This window comes from Curcuma longa, chromosome 2, assembly GCF_044706935.1.
Source record: "Curcuma longa cultivar G26 ecotype Majalengka, Jawa Barat chromosome 2, ITB_CL_G26_1.1, whole genome shotgun sequence".
Lineage (NCBI taxonomy): Eukaryota > Viridiplantae > Streptophyta > Magnoliopsida > Zingiberales > Zingiberaceae > Curcuma > Curcuma longa.
The window spans coordinates 9,615,015-9,628,626 of NC_133862.1; the positions used below are offsets into that span (position 1 = coordinate 9,615,015).

General features: G+C 38.2%; 2 protein-coding genes across 2 annotated transcripts; one reads left to right on the forward strand and one right to left on the reverse strand.

Annotated features, from left to right (window-relative positions):
- Positions 1-2,817: 2,817 nt before the first annotated feature.
- On the forward strand, positions 2,818-3,536 carry LOC141822277 (chaperone protein dnaJ 11, chloroplastic-like). The gene has a single exon (XM_074709717.1). It carries the CDS (start codon positions 2,941-2,943, stop codon positions 3,364-3,366), a length of 426 nt encoding a protein of 141 aa, XP_074565818.1. The 5' UTR covers positions 2,818-2,940; the 3' UTR covers positions 3,367-3,536.
- Positions 3,537-9,552: 6,016 nt separating this feature from the next.
- On the reverse strand, positions 9,553-12,328 carry LOC141820685 (auxin transporter-like protein 3). Its single transcript, XM_074708055.1, has 7 exons — positions 12,155-12,328; positions 11,882-12,067; positions 11,684-11,796; positions 11,406-11,589; positions 11,214-11,311; positions 10,135-10,600; positions 9,553-10,050 (listed from the first exon to the last, which is right to left on the reverse strand). Exons 1-7 carry the CDS (start codon positions 12,326-12,328, stop codon positions 9,715-9,717), a joined length of 1,557 nt encoding a protein of 518 aa, XP_074564156.1. The 3' UTR covers positions 9,553-9,714.
- Between the last annotated feature and the right edge of the window lie 1,284 nt (positions 12,329-13,612).

The following is a 13,612-nucleotide window of genomic DNA, read 5'->3' on the forward strand; positions in this document are numbered from 1 at the left end:
GAATTGGCTTGCTAATTAGCAATCATAGTATCAATGATTTGTTGTTGCTCTGCCAGTTGTCTTTGAAGTTGAGCAACTACTTCTAGAAGGTTCGATGGTGTAATCCTTCATTTGTCCTAGGCTCTCTGTCTTCTTGAACTTGATTCTCATTTCGAGCCTGATTTGCACGTCCTCTTTGTTAGATTTGAGAGGTGTCCTAAGACAATCGCCTTACAATTATACTATTTATTAGATAAATAACAATTCACTATTTGAGTGCACATTCCATATGTATTTGATTGGATCTTAAACTCAAATACTGAATGTCCGTAATATGATTTATAACGTGAGAGAATTTGTGATTAGATCACAACTAGTGAGCATCTCTACACGTGTAATTATGAACGTATTAGAATTATCCCTAGTCGAGGAATTGATGAGCACGGACGTCATCGATTCTGCCGAAACTAGCACGTTTTGAACTCCGTGGTTAGCCAAACAGCTGATCTCACTGTTATCGACATTAGATGTTGAGAATTAAACATGGATGTTGATTAAAGGTAACCAGTTCGTTGGAGTGACCTGCTTTGAGACTTCATATGGTTCGATATATATATGTCAATGAAGATCTCAGTGTAGCTTAAGTGCGAGTTTCCTTTGACTTGCGGTATTCAAGTCACCTTGGTCACAGAGGCTTATACTTTGACATCTTAAGTAAGCATCTCCGAGGAGGAGTGAACCCGAGGTGATTGGGTATAAGAAGAAGTGTCTGAAGGTGTTTGAATAACTCATAGAGGATTCACCACTCCTTTGAAAAGGAGACGTATACCTTGCGATCGCTTGTCAAGATTGTTACTAAAAGTCTTTGGCCAAAGTATTACATGTTAAGAGTACAGTACTATTGAATACGTGTACAAGTAACTTGAATCCACAAGATAAAAAAGCAGTTTGGCCTAGGTGTGACATAGTCAGCCTAGTGGAGAAAGACACATAGAACATGTCCTGAACCAATCGGGTATAAGACGGTGAAAGAAATGAGACACGATTTAGTGGAGCTGTTGAAAGGTTTAGAAGATGTTCTGGAATCAATCATTGATTTTTCTATCAATTGGGGATCATGATGTACTACTAGGTGCCACTCATGATCGTTCCATAATTAATGTTTAATTACGAATGACTAACATAACCGGAAACCTATTAGGTCACACGCACAATAAATTCTCCGAAGGACTTAAAACTGTAGGTGTTTGGAATTCTGTTCCGTTCCAATTCTTGCCAGACAAAAATTTTCAGGAATAGAACCTTTCCAAGCAGCCTACGTCTTTGATCAGACATGTGCTTGATTGATCAAGCAAGTTCTTGACCAATCAAAGCACACCTTGATCGAAGCATATGATCTTGGACTCTTATGTCGGTATTTAGGATCCATAAAAAGAAAAATAAAAATAACTATGCAGCGGAATAAATAGTTATACCTTTCTTCTTTGTATATTGTGTAGATGATTGTACGTTACCCAAAAACCTCTTGATCTTCTTTTATATTCCTCTCCTCTTCTTGGACGTTGTGTAGGCAACGATCTACCAAGATGTCTCCACCCAATTCCTTCTTTTCCTCTCTTCTAATCCGATGGGAAGAACTTAAGGTAGAAGTTTCTCCTTCTTCCTCTTCCTCTTCCTCTTCCTCTTCCTCTCCTTCTTTCTCTTCTTCTTTCTCCCTTCTTAGCCACCGGCCCTAGCAAGGATAGAAGCCTTGTGCGCCGGCCCTAGCAAAGGGAAAGAGGAGGAACGCCCAAGCACACAAAGGAGGGAGGAGGAGTTGGGAGAGGTCGTTGGCCCTAGCAAACAAAGGAGGTTGTGCCGCCGGCCCTAACACACCAAGAAGTGTGATTGTACCACCAAGTATTGTTGCTCTTCTCCACGATCACGATCACTACATCGACGATGCCATCCTCCTAATGCATATGCTAAGGTCACCTATTTCTACCATGTGGGACTGCTAAGGTGGCAGAAAATAAGGTCCTATTTCTACCATGTGAGACTGCTAAGGTGGAAAATAAGGTCACCTATTTCTCCAATCGTGTCAGTTGATAGCACACGTGCTGATTGAGAGCATCTGTACGTACAGTCAATTGAAAAAATACCTTGAATAGTATGACACTCTAATAGTCTATACAATCGATTTCATGATCATCTATAAAAAAGTAAATCGAGAAATTACAGTTAACAATGACGAAGAAAAATATTATATTGACTTTATCAAAATTCAATCTTTATCCATCTCAATAATTTATAATCAAATCAATTATATTTCGAACATTTAATTTCTCGATCCCGATTGTGCTCCATGTGTACTCAACGGTAGGTCGGTACTCAGATCTGATTAATAAATAAAGTCGGTGCGTAGACCTCTGGATGTCAGAACATGTCACGTGTTCACTGGCAATTGAAAATGCTTGTTGGGTTAATGCTAATTCGCAGATCACTTGTCGTGGCTAGCTGTTATCCAGTGACTTTTGCTTCGTGAGGATAAGCTTTCTTAGACATTTCGACAATAATTAATGGATAAGCAAGCACCCGCTGCTGATAGAGACTCTGACTCACTACTGCCTCCTCCTCCTCCTCCATCAATCTTCTTATCCACAAATCTGACTTCTCATGAGATATTAAATAAGATTCTCTCTCTCTCTCCGTCCTCATCCACTTGATCGACCATATTATATTGAATTCTGGATGCAGCCTAACAGAGGAGGTCAAAATCCAGTCCGCGTTAATTCGATCGTGGCTTGTATTATATGGATAATGTATTATTAAATACTTCGCCACGTGTTACTGCATCATTGAGACGACAATCAAGTCTTCCGCCACTTTTCCCTTTCTTTCCTCTCCTCTTCTGCTCGAATTGCATTTCTATAAAAGGCCGAGGACAAATTTCCAACATCTTCCTCACCGTGCGCCGCCAATATGGTACATGCTCTCTCCTTCGCTCCCTTCAAATTCCTCGCCTTGCAGCGTCCCCCTGCGGCATCGAGGCCCTCATTCGTCGTCGTCGTCGCTGCCGCTGCCGTCCGATCTCCGGCTGAGTCTGCCACGTCGCTCTACGAGGTCCTCGGCGTCAACACAGGCGCCAAGAACGGCGAGATCAAGGCTGCATACCGGCGTATGGCGCTGGAGTGCCACCCGGACGTCGGCGCGCCTGCCGATGAGTTCCTGCGCCTCCACGCCGCTTATGCCACGCTTTCCGATCCCGACAAGCGCGCCGACTACGACCGGCAGCTGATGGCGCTGGATCACCGACGGAGGCGGCGGAGGTCGACGTACTCTGGCACGAGTCCGCCGCTGTCCCAGGGAAGCTACCGGCGGACGTGGGAGACGGACCAGTGTTGGTAGGAGCCCGAGGGAGCGTTCTGAGCCATCGGATGGATCGACCGATTCCCTTTCTGGAAACAAGTAAAAATATTATTTGAGTGTTTGTGTAAATGATTTTAAATACCAGATAAAATTGTAATATCCATCTTCTTTCATATATCAAAGGACGAAAAAGGCGAATAATGTATTAACATTGCTTTAGATTTTAAAATTTAGATAAAATTTGTAAATTTTATTATTAATGATTTTGGATTTTGATATGAGTTATCTCCACTTATCACTAAAGCGACGAGTTGTGTGATGCAAAAAAAGACTAATGACGCATTTGAAGTTAGGATGTAAATGAGCTACGCTTTCTTTCTTTATTTTTTATTTAATTTATCCAAGTTTGTTATCCAACATTTTATTATTGAGCTTAGTTTTTTATGGAGTCTGATTTGATATTATTGCCCTTATAATTTGCTAAAATGTTAAATTTTGCTTTCCCTTTATCTAAATACTATACCTTAAATCATAAATCCTAAATACTACATCTTAATTAAAATTTAAATCTTAAAAAAAATTTTAAAATTTAAAATGCACTAGGTGTTCATAGCGTGTATATATATTTAAAAACTTAAAATTATAAAAGTTTGTAGAATATTACGTTTTCTTATACATTTATAAAAATAAATAAAAGGAGATTCAAACGAGTAAATCTATGTGTTCAATAGTTTATTAGCTTTGTTAAAAATATTAATAAAATGAGTTAAATTTGTTAGTGTTTAATTATATTTATTTTATAATATTAAATAAATACTATGAGCATGGTACTAGAGGTAACAATTACCTTAAATTTAACTTAAACTGTTTAAAATTTAATTCGATTTAAGTTATGTCTGACTTGACATAGTTAGCAGGCCAGGTCACATGGTCTCGTGTAGGATGGTTCAACATATATAATTCTAAATTATGTTGAGCTTAACACAAATTCAGGGGCAAGCATAACATAGACCTGCCTCAACAGGAAAAACTCATCTTCATTGTTTTTCAACACATAATGAACATCTAATTGATTTTGCCTTTTTGATATATATGCATGAACGGACTTCCAATTTTTCCTAAATTTCAACTTTGCCTTTTTTTTCTCAAAATTGGAGTAAAATAGGCTTCGAACCAATACAATGAATTTAACTAATTGTAAGAGTAATTATTCATAAATCATTTTATTTAATTTTTCATAAATAATAAAATTTGCCAATTCTTCTCCCGGCCCGTTAAAAGAAGATCAGAAAATCACAAAACAGGTCGGTAATAGTGTGAATGCTCTTTCCATAACCACTGAATATGAGATGATTAATTAGTAAAAAAATTTAGCTTCTATAAAAGAGACCAACCTAATTAATGTAATGAAAGAAAATTTCAAAACTAACTTTCATTAATGATGATCATTTAATTTGACCTCAGACGGAATAACGATTATCCTACCGAGAATATTGATTTCGTTGATCAACTGCGAACGTTGAAAATCAATCTTCTAAAATCTATTGATTCGGAAGAATACCAGGAGATAAGAAAATAAATGGCACTATTGAAAAATATATCAAAAAATTTCTTTTAAACATCAACTAACAAGATACTTACATATATCTAAAAGAAAGAAAAAAATTATTAAAAGATTCAAAATTCTAAAAATCCTAAATGAACTTAAAATCATCAGATATAAAAAAAATAAAAAATTTTAAAACTATTCTAAATTATTAAAAATAATAAAAATCTTCAGATCCTCCTACATCAGTCGTCTTAGGTTTAAAGAATTCATCCTCGAATTTAGAATAGTGTCAATTGGTAATCTAATTGTCTGATAACAACTTGGTAAAATTTACTAGTAATTGTTGAATTTTGAAAATCCTCGTTGATTCGTCGATAAGTATGATATCGTGAACATTGCTTTTGTCCATCTTTATGTCTCTCAAATACTTCTCCACCTGTTTCATGCATGTATATATTTCGAGGTAGCATCAATCTCCATGTTAAAGCTCTTCAACTTTCAAGGTCATGCCTTTCCACGTTTCTTAGAATACTTCTCTTAATAGCTCTTCTTTACAAGAATGGTTTCATGCAAACTGAGACTTTTATGATGATCAATGTCGAAGTCGTTCTCGTTGGACGAATACAGATCATATCCAAAGGCATAATCTCTTAGATAATGTGTAGATTGAGGTTGTGGAGTCGATATATTTGATCCCTGATTTATTTGAATAGGTGTAACATGCATGGTTAATAGTCTCCTTTGTGATACATCTAATGTAGAAGTAATTATGTCCATCATGATTGATAAGGGTGTGTTCTTGAGACTCTACTCATCTTTTGAATCATCCTTAGAAGTCAGCATACTTTTACAGACGACTAAATTTTCATGATCATCATCACAAAACACCTCATCATATATTGGCTCGCCAGTTGACTCAGTCTCGTTTTCGTCATGCTGAATAAATTGAGGTGTCAAGTTATTGCAAGGCGAGATGATGGAGACTGAGGCTTCATCAATAAATAAACCAAGTTGTTGATTGTCATCAGACAAAGTGGATTTATGGCCTTCGATCAACACTTTATCTAGGTCTATCTCCTCTTCGTCAACATCGTCATAAACTGAATCATCAAATATTTCAATCTTATTGTTGTCTCTGCCACCTCCTGTGATCGGTGATCGGGAGAGTAAGACTGATCGTACTTAATATTGTCGAGGTTCGCATCTTCATGATTGTCTTTGTCGTCGTAGGAGGAAGGGGGTGTTGGGGATAGTGCCCTCAAAGCATTGTAATTGGGTTATATTTTTTTAAAAGCAACATTTATCATTGAACATATTTTGTTTTGAATATCATAGCAAAATCTTTAGTTTATTGGATGTAGCCATAATTTAGTATATATAAGAGTTATATATACAAGAGGATTAAATTATGGATAATAAATTTAAATTAAGTCTGTGATGAAATTAATTAAAGTATGTGATCTTTAATTAAAACATCACTAATGCGGCCCATGAACATTTTGAATGTGACTGTCTTATCCAGACCGTCGATGTGGAGACATCTAGTTGGGGACATTTATATATAATGAGATTATGTAAGACTTGGACCGATTTAATTAGAAATTTCATAATAAATTCCGTTATACTATGAAATTCAAATTAAATCATAAAGATGATCATATATGGATAGATCTTAATCCTTAAGTAATTATAAACTCCTATTTATTTCTATGTAATTCTTAATTTGCTTGTTTAAAGTTTGCAATTACGCGTTCTCAACACTTGCATTTTAGATTTACATTTGAAATGAATGGCTGGGAATATAAATTTACAGATATGGAATCCATTCCTTCTTGCGGGAAGTAGAAAGATAATTCCCTAATTTGTTAATTCTGGAACTGAGTATTGGGCCCAATCGATTTATAATGGAATTATAAATTGAACCACTCACTAGTGGATTAATGGTAAATGAGGCTTAAAAATAATTGGAGAGGTAAACAGAAAATTTCCTAGCTCCAATTATGAATTGTCTATGGAGGATTAATTCGTATGTAATGATTATATCAATGGACGACTCTTTTCATAGAGTAAGATATTCTATAATAAAAAAGAGTGCAATTCCATATTTTTAGTGGAGTAATAATGGAATTAATAAATTGAATAAATTAATTAAAGAGTTTAATTATTTATCCAATTTATTGGAGCTTCTTATTATAGGTCCATGGTCCCCAGTACGCCTTCTTTATCAATGACGGACTAAAAATGCAATTAGAAATCAAATGTGAAAATGGAAATTTATTTCCATAATTCCAAGAGCTTGGAAATAAATTAGATATGAGATTTAATTAAAATTATAATTATGAGATAATTATAATTTTTGGATCATTATGGTAATATCCAAAAGGATATTAATAATATCTTTAATATATTTGGAATGTATTAAATATTATAAAAGGTAAATAAAGATCTTTTGATTTTGACTTTACCGTGGAAATTAAAAAAAAAGGAAAAGGATTTTGGAAATCCTTAAAATAAATTGGTAAAACAAGAAAAAAAAGGAAGAAGAAAAATCTTTGATTGATCTTTCTTTTAATAAAGGATTTTACCTTGTTTTCCATAGTCACTCTCTCCCTATGTATGTCTTCATGAGTTGGAAACAAGAGACAGAGAGAAAAATAATTGATTTCTAAGATTTGAATTTTGGAGTGCCCACACACTACCGTCAATAGGAGGATCGCACTGGAAGGCTGTGGTTTCTACGCACCCAGAATTTACGAAAGAGGAAAATTACAAAGAGGTTAATTTTCCATAAAATATTTTCTTTTTGTAAATTTAAATTTTTCATTGATTTATATTCACGTGTTGATTAATAATTTATGAAATTATATAATCGCTTCCGTTATATTTCGATCGGATCGAGAATTGATAATCTGTATCACCAGAATAGTTTCAGAGGCTCACCAATTTTTCCTACAAGGGGATGTAGAAGCATTGCAAAACCGATGTTCTCTCGAAGTTGTAGGTGACAAGGTGGTTAATCTTGAATCCCTCAAAATCAAACTTGCACTCCGACATCTCTCTTCAATTGAAAATTAATAATTTTTCAAAAAAAGAATAAAGAAACTTACGACCTTTAAAATCTTGCGCCGTTAGATGCTAGAATAATTTTGTGACTTGTCTCTTAGATTTTGAAGTATCTCGTCACAGGTGTTACAATCACAATGCGAGGCTTCCTCAACTGGAACCTGCCTGTCACAACCACGATCACAATAATGACTCATCTAATCTCTGATACCAATTGACACCAGACAAAATAACAATTATCCTACAGGCAATATTGATTACGTTGATCTACTGCGAATGTTGATCAATCTTCTAAAACTTATTGATTAGGAGATAGGAAAATATACGACATTGTTGACAAATATTATTAAACTAAAAAAATTCTTTTAAACATCAACTAACAAAATATTTATATAGACCTAAAATATAAACTTGTAATTAAAGAAAAAAATTTCTTAATCTTAAAAAACATAAATGAACTTAAAATCCTCAAATATAAAAAAATAAAAAATTTTAAAACTATTTTTAATTACTAAAAATTCTAAAAATTATTTAAAAATAAAATTATCAAAAAAAAAACTTCAAATATATCCTCCTATATCAACGTTATCCGCTATATATTATATATTGCTCCAACTCCTTCAAATTTTGGTGTCGATTACAGTCAGAAACAGCTTAATTCTACTCCCCTTTTACCATCAGAAACTGCAACACTTTAACTGCTCTGTTTTCTTTTCGGAGCTGCAAAAAGTGAAGTGTGAAGGATACCAGGCAAAAAAAAAAAAAAAAAAAACAACAACTGTAAAAAAGCAAGGGAACCCTACGATAAAGAGGGCAGAAAGCATCTCTTCTTTTAACAATAAGACTGTAGGTTATATATATATAGATATGAGCCAATCTATGAAAGTAGTGTAAAGACCACAAAGGCCTGCCCATGGCACGCGTCAGCACGTATCACCTGAGATTCCATTAGGCCTTCTCCTGCTGTTTTTAACAAAAGACAAACCTCAATTGTCATCTCCACTCTGCGTCATTTTTTACTAAAGACAAAATCATTAACCAGTTTGCTGTCTTCGGAATATATATATATAGAGAGAGAGAATTCTTTTTCGCAATGTTTATATACTCAATTTTATTTTTTTGTCGCTTTGAATTATAGTAGCATTGGTGTGTCCCCGCGATGGGCTAAATTAATGGCAAATTTGTTAATTAGACTGAACGAGTAAGGTGAGTTTGGCCTGGCCATAGTTCTGTCGAAGTGCCTCATAAACAATTGAGTTCGACTGCAGTGAGAAACACTTTGGCCGAGGTGAGGAATACTCGTGACAATATGAATATGCATGAAATAGAAAGAAGTAAATTGTGTTTGTCAAGGTGAATACCCGAGTCGCTAACATTATGCTAACCCAAGCAGAGTACCTCTCATGTTATTCTCTCTCTGCTCTATAGCGTATAAATTATCGAAAGGAAAGCAAAGCTTAATTACACAGCTACCATTAAAACTGGCCAGAGCTGTATCCTCCTCCAAGTGGACAGAGAGGAATAAAGAAGGCAGCGGCGCGGGAAAACAATAACGGAAAAGTTGCAAAGCAACGCAAGCAAAACTGGGGATCAGATTAGCTGTAGCTGCCATTGATCATATTATCGTAGCTTCATTACACTCCTCTTCGATGAAGAAAGAAACAAAGGAACAAAAGAAAGAAAGAAATCGCTAGTAGTTGGAACAGTAGCACTACCACATATATAGCTACCACAAACATGGCCTTCATTAGTCTAAGTAAAACGTTATCTGCCCGTCATGGTCTGCTATGGCGATGATGGTGGAAGTAGGAAGGCGCAGGAGATGGCGAGACTACGGTGGCCGGATTTGTGGCGTTGTGAGCTGCGGAGCCGCCAGGAAATGGCGTTGGAGTACTGGGATTGGGAATGGGAAGAGTACCCGGCGGCGGTGGGGGGCATTGGTAGCACTTAGCGAAGAGTCCGAAGGTGTTGATTTGGTGAACGAAGTTGGTCAGGCTCGCCCAACCGCCCAATCCGAATCCGACCACCAACACCCACCCAACCACGAACATGTTCAACATGTAGGCTCCCACCCACCCTCCTACGAACCGCGGTGGTCTCTCCACTGCGTTCTGCAAGAAATAATTTGATTCTCAACACTATAATCGATAACTTCAACGTCGACAGTTTAATCAATGGAGAAATGAGATACGTGCCTCGCGAGCTGCGGCGGATCTGAAGGTAAACATGTAGGCGAGGGAGGGGATGATGTAGACGGTGAAGCTTACGAGGAGGGAGCCGACGGCGGAGTTGATGGGACCGAAGAAGGGGAAGATGATGGCGAGGAACCAGATGGGGATGACGACGGGAAGCCGCGCGGCGGCGCGCTTGCACATGCTGTGGCAGTCGTGCAGGCCGATGAGCTTCTCCCAGACGAAGTAGAGCGGGGTGCAGGCGAAGCCAAACGTAATGAACTGGTGGATGAGCATGAGCACCACGGCGGCGTCACGGAAGGGCGTCTGCGGAAGCAGCGAGAAGGCATTGGAATGGTTTAGCAGCAAGTCGCCGAAGGCCCAGTACACGCTAGCTGCCGACGGCAGCGTCAGCGTCAGCACGTACAGCGTCGCCAGTAGGTAGATTGCCTTAAACTTCTGCGGCTTCCACATGGCGTGCATGATCTCCCTGTTTTAGTTAATTACATCAATTAGCCACTGTCATTAATCAGCTTTCTAAACCCAATTATGTTTCTGTTTCCGTGCTTCCTCTGTTCGGATGCAGGGAATCAAATGATGCTACTGTGAAAAAGAAAAAGCAGCAAAACGACATTTCCTCGAAATGCTTGTTTGACTGGTTCAAGATAGTGAAATCCTAAACAAGTAGCCACACCACTGGATGCTGCAAGATTTATTAAAACTAGGCGAACTGTTGCTATTTCTATGCTACATCTTGACAGACAAATCTAATATAGATGGTACATGACATCCGTCATTTTCTTTGGAAACTAGCATCAGACACATCATCTGCGTCCTGTACACAGGCGAGTGGATGCTGATAGACAGACAACTAAGCTAAGTTGCAAATGGTAATTACAACTTAGGAGGCATTAATTTGATTTGCTGATGGTTGTGGTCCCTCACTCGATAGCCAGCCAAAGATAAACCAGCCCATGGTGGTCAGTATGCATCACATGCATGGGCAAGTGTGCAATTTAACCAGCTTTATATATATATATATATATATACTTAATTTGTTTTACGTCTTGTACTTGGAGGGAGTTTATGTGATGTCGCCTTACACTGTGACAGCGTGCCCACCGAAGGTGTAGAGGATGTTGGTGGCGCCTGTAAAGTATAGAACCAGCTTGGTTGGCCCTGAATGCTTCACTCCTTCCACCTGCCGCCATTTTATACAAGTTGCAATGTTAATTAATACCAGTAGCTTTAGCTTGTTCTCAAGTCACATGAATGATGAATATACTATACTATACCTGGCCATGGAAGAGGGACGCTGCGGTGAGATACCAGGCTGTGTAGGTAGTCATGACTAGGCCCAAGAAGGACCATATCCTGTAGTTGTGGAACGAAGGGATGAACACTGTGGTGGCACAGCAAGCTCCGAAGATATAGGTCCAGGTCCTCTTGTCTAGTTTGTCATTAATGTAGTATATGTTACTGCCGCAGCACCACACAAAAACAAAGTAAGTTCAGAGAGCTATATGCTATGCGTGCAGTAACTATAGCTATGCAATCCATAATCTGTCGTTACCTAGCACAAGCAATGAGCTGAATGACTGATCCAAATAAGAGAAAGGTGCAATTAAAAGCTAATCCAAGGTTTCTCCAATTCTTCCCAAGTAACCCATCTAGCACTTCAAACCACTTCATTTCATAACAGAGAGCATAATGTTAAAATTATAGATCATCACATCAGAGATATATATGCTACCTTAATTAGCTGTATTACCTGAATGACATGGTTCCTGAAGTCCACCTTCTCCCTCCCCTTCCTGGTTCTGTACTCCACGTAGAGAATGCTGATGAGGTAAGCTGTCCAGCTTCCCATCAAACCGTAGAAGAGCTGGAACAAGATTCCGCTCAGCATCCCCAGCTGGGAGAATGAGTAAGGCAGTGTTAGCAGCACCTGAGCCACCTGAACAAGCACCAGGACAGAAATCATATATAGGGTAAAACAACAGAAGTAAATACAGAAACAGAGAGTATTCTTGAAATATTGGACCTGGTTTGAGGCACAACTGAACCAGGCGTCGTAGGCGGAGCCGCCGTGCCAGAGAAGACCGGATAGCTTGGATTTGATGGTCTTTTCCTCGCCTTCGTGCTCCATCTCCATGTACCTCCCTGGCATGACAGCCTCCGCCACCTTGTCGTCGATCCCGTTCGACGTCGACCCCATTGATCTACGTTTTCCTGTTCAAATCAATGAAGCACCCACTATATGATCTCTATTTCTAATCTACATATGATCCTCTGTTTGCTTCTGGTTTGATAAATGGAACAACATTACTCTTTGGTATCTGCTGGGCTTGCTTATATACAGCAAAAATAAAGAGAGGCGAGATTTGGAGAGACAAAGGCTCAGTGCTTTGATGGGATTGGTTCGGCCACTCTCGCTTTAGCAGTCTTTAACGCTGCAACCCCCAGGGAGAGAGAGAGAGAGAGAGAGAGAGAGAGAGAGAGAGACGAAGGAATATACCGGGCGGGTTGGCATGGACCATTGGATTGCAGATGAATTAATAATGTGCACTCATTGGAGCGTGGCGCTCTTGTTTGGCACGGGCGACGCGGTCCGGTTCCCGAGTCAGTTAAAGCGCACCACCATGGTCCACGGCTATTTGCCCTGACCGTGGCATGGCCGGGTTCTTGAACCGTGATTAACTATATAATAATCACGGGTGGCAGTTAGCTTAGCTCGCGTTGAGGTTAATTAATCAGCTTGACCAGGCTTCTCGTGTGTATTAACTAGTGTTACCACTAGACAATGACGATCGTAATTACTGAATCACCCTTTTTGTCACTTGACTAATCTACACTTTCTATGTCAATTATATATGTGACTTGATGGTATCGAGCAAACGAAAATGAAGAATTAGTAGTCTCTACCAGGCCAAGTGTCTGTATCTTAACAATCGATTATATGAAGAATAATCTATGCATTTAGGGTCATAATTAATTCATTAACATTCTGATCGATCGGCAGTCGAACAGTTCAAATTCTTTAAATGGTCGGTGAAACATCAAACATGCATCTTCCTTCAACAACAAATTAACGAACTAATTTGAATTGTTCAAATGTCATGAAGACCCCTTAGCTTGAATTCCCATAAACTCACAGTATCAAACCATTTGTATCTTCCAAAGAAGTACACATTCACGGACTCACAAACTGAAGTCTTATTTGAAAATTAAATAAACCGCACGTATAAACAAATCCCCGATATTTATGAAAAGTAAAATAAAAATGTGGAAGAGGTGTGGCTCTAAAGACAAATGTGGGGCAAGGGTTGGTGGAGTGTTTGGGGCGTGTGCCCCGTGCGACCTACAAACGCCTCAGCAACATTCCCCTACCTGTCCTTTCCATTCACATATATATATTATTAGTTTTCACATTTTCAATTGTTTTCTAGTTTCAATGCCTAGTGCTCCTCCCTAGCTCTTTCTAATCTCTCCTCTGTAACAC

What these genes read in the sequence shown, in the direction of transcription:
- LOC141822277 (XM_074709717.1), top strand. Translation starts at nt 2,941, where the DNA reads ATGGTACATGCTCTCTCCTTCGCTCCCTTCAAATTCCTCGCCTTGCAG.
- LOC141820685 (XM_074708055.1), bottom strand. Translation starts at nt 12,328, where the DNA reads ATGGGGTCGACGTCGAACGGGATCGACGACAAGGTGGCGGAGGCTGTC. An exon ending in TCAGGAACCATGTCATTCAG is followed by an intron (nt 11,797 to 11,881) that starts GTAATACAGCTA and finishes TATGAAATGAAG; the next exon opens with TGGTTTGAAGTGCTAGATGG. An exon ending in CGTCCCTCTTCCATGGCCAG is followed by an intron (nt 11,312 to 11,405) that starts GTATAGTATAGT and finishes AAATGGCGGCAG; the next exon opens with GTGGAAGGAGTGAAGCATTC.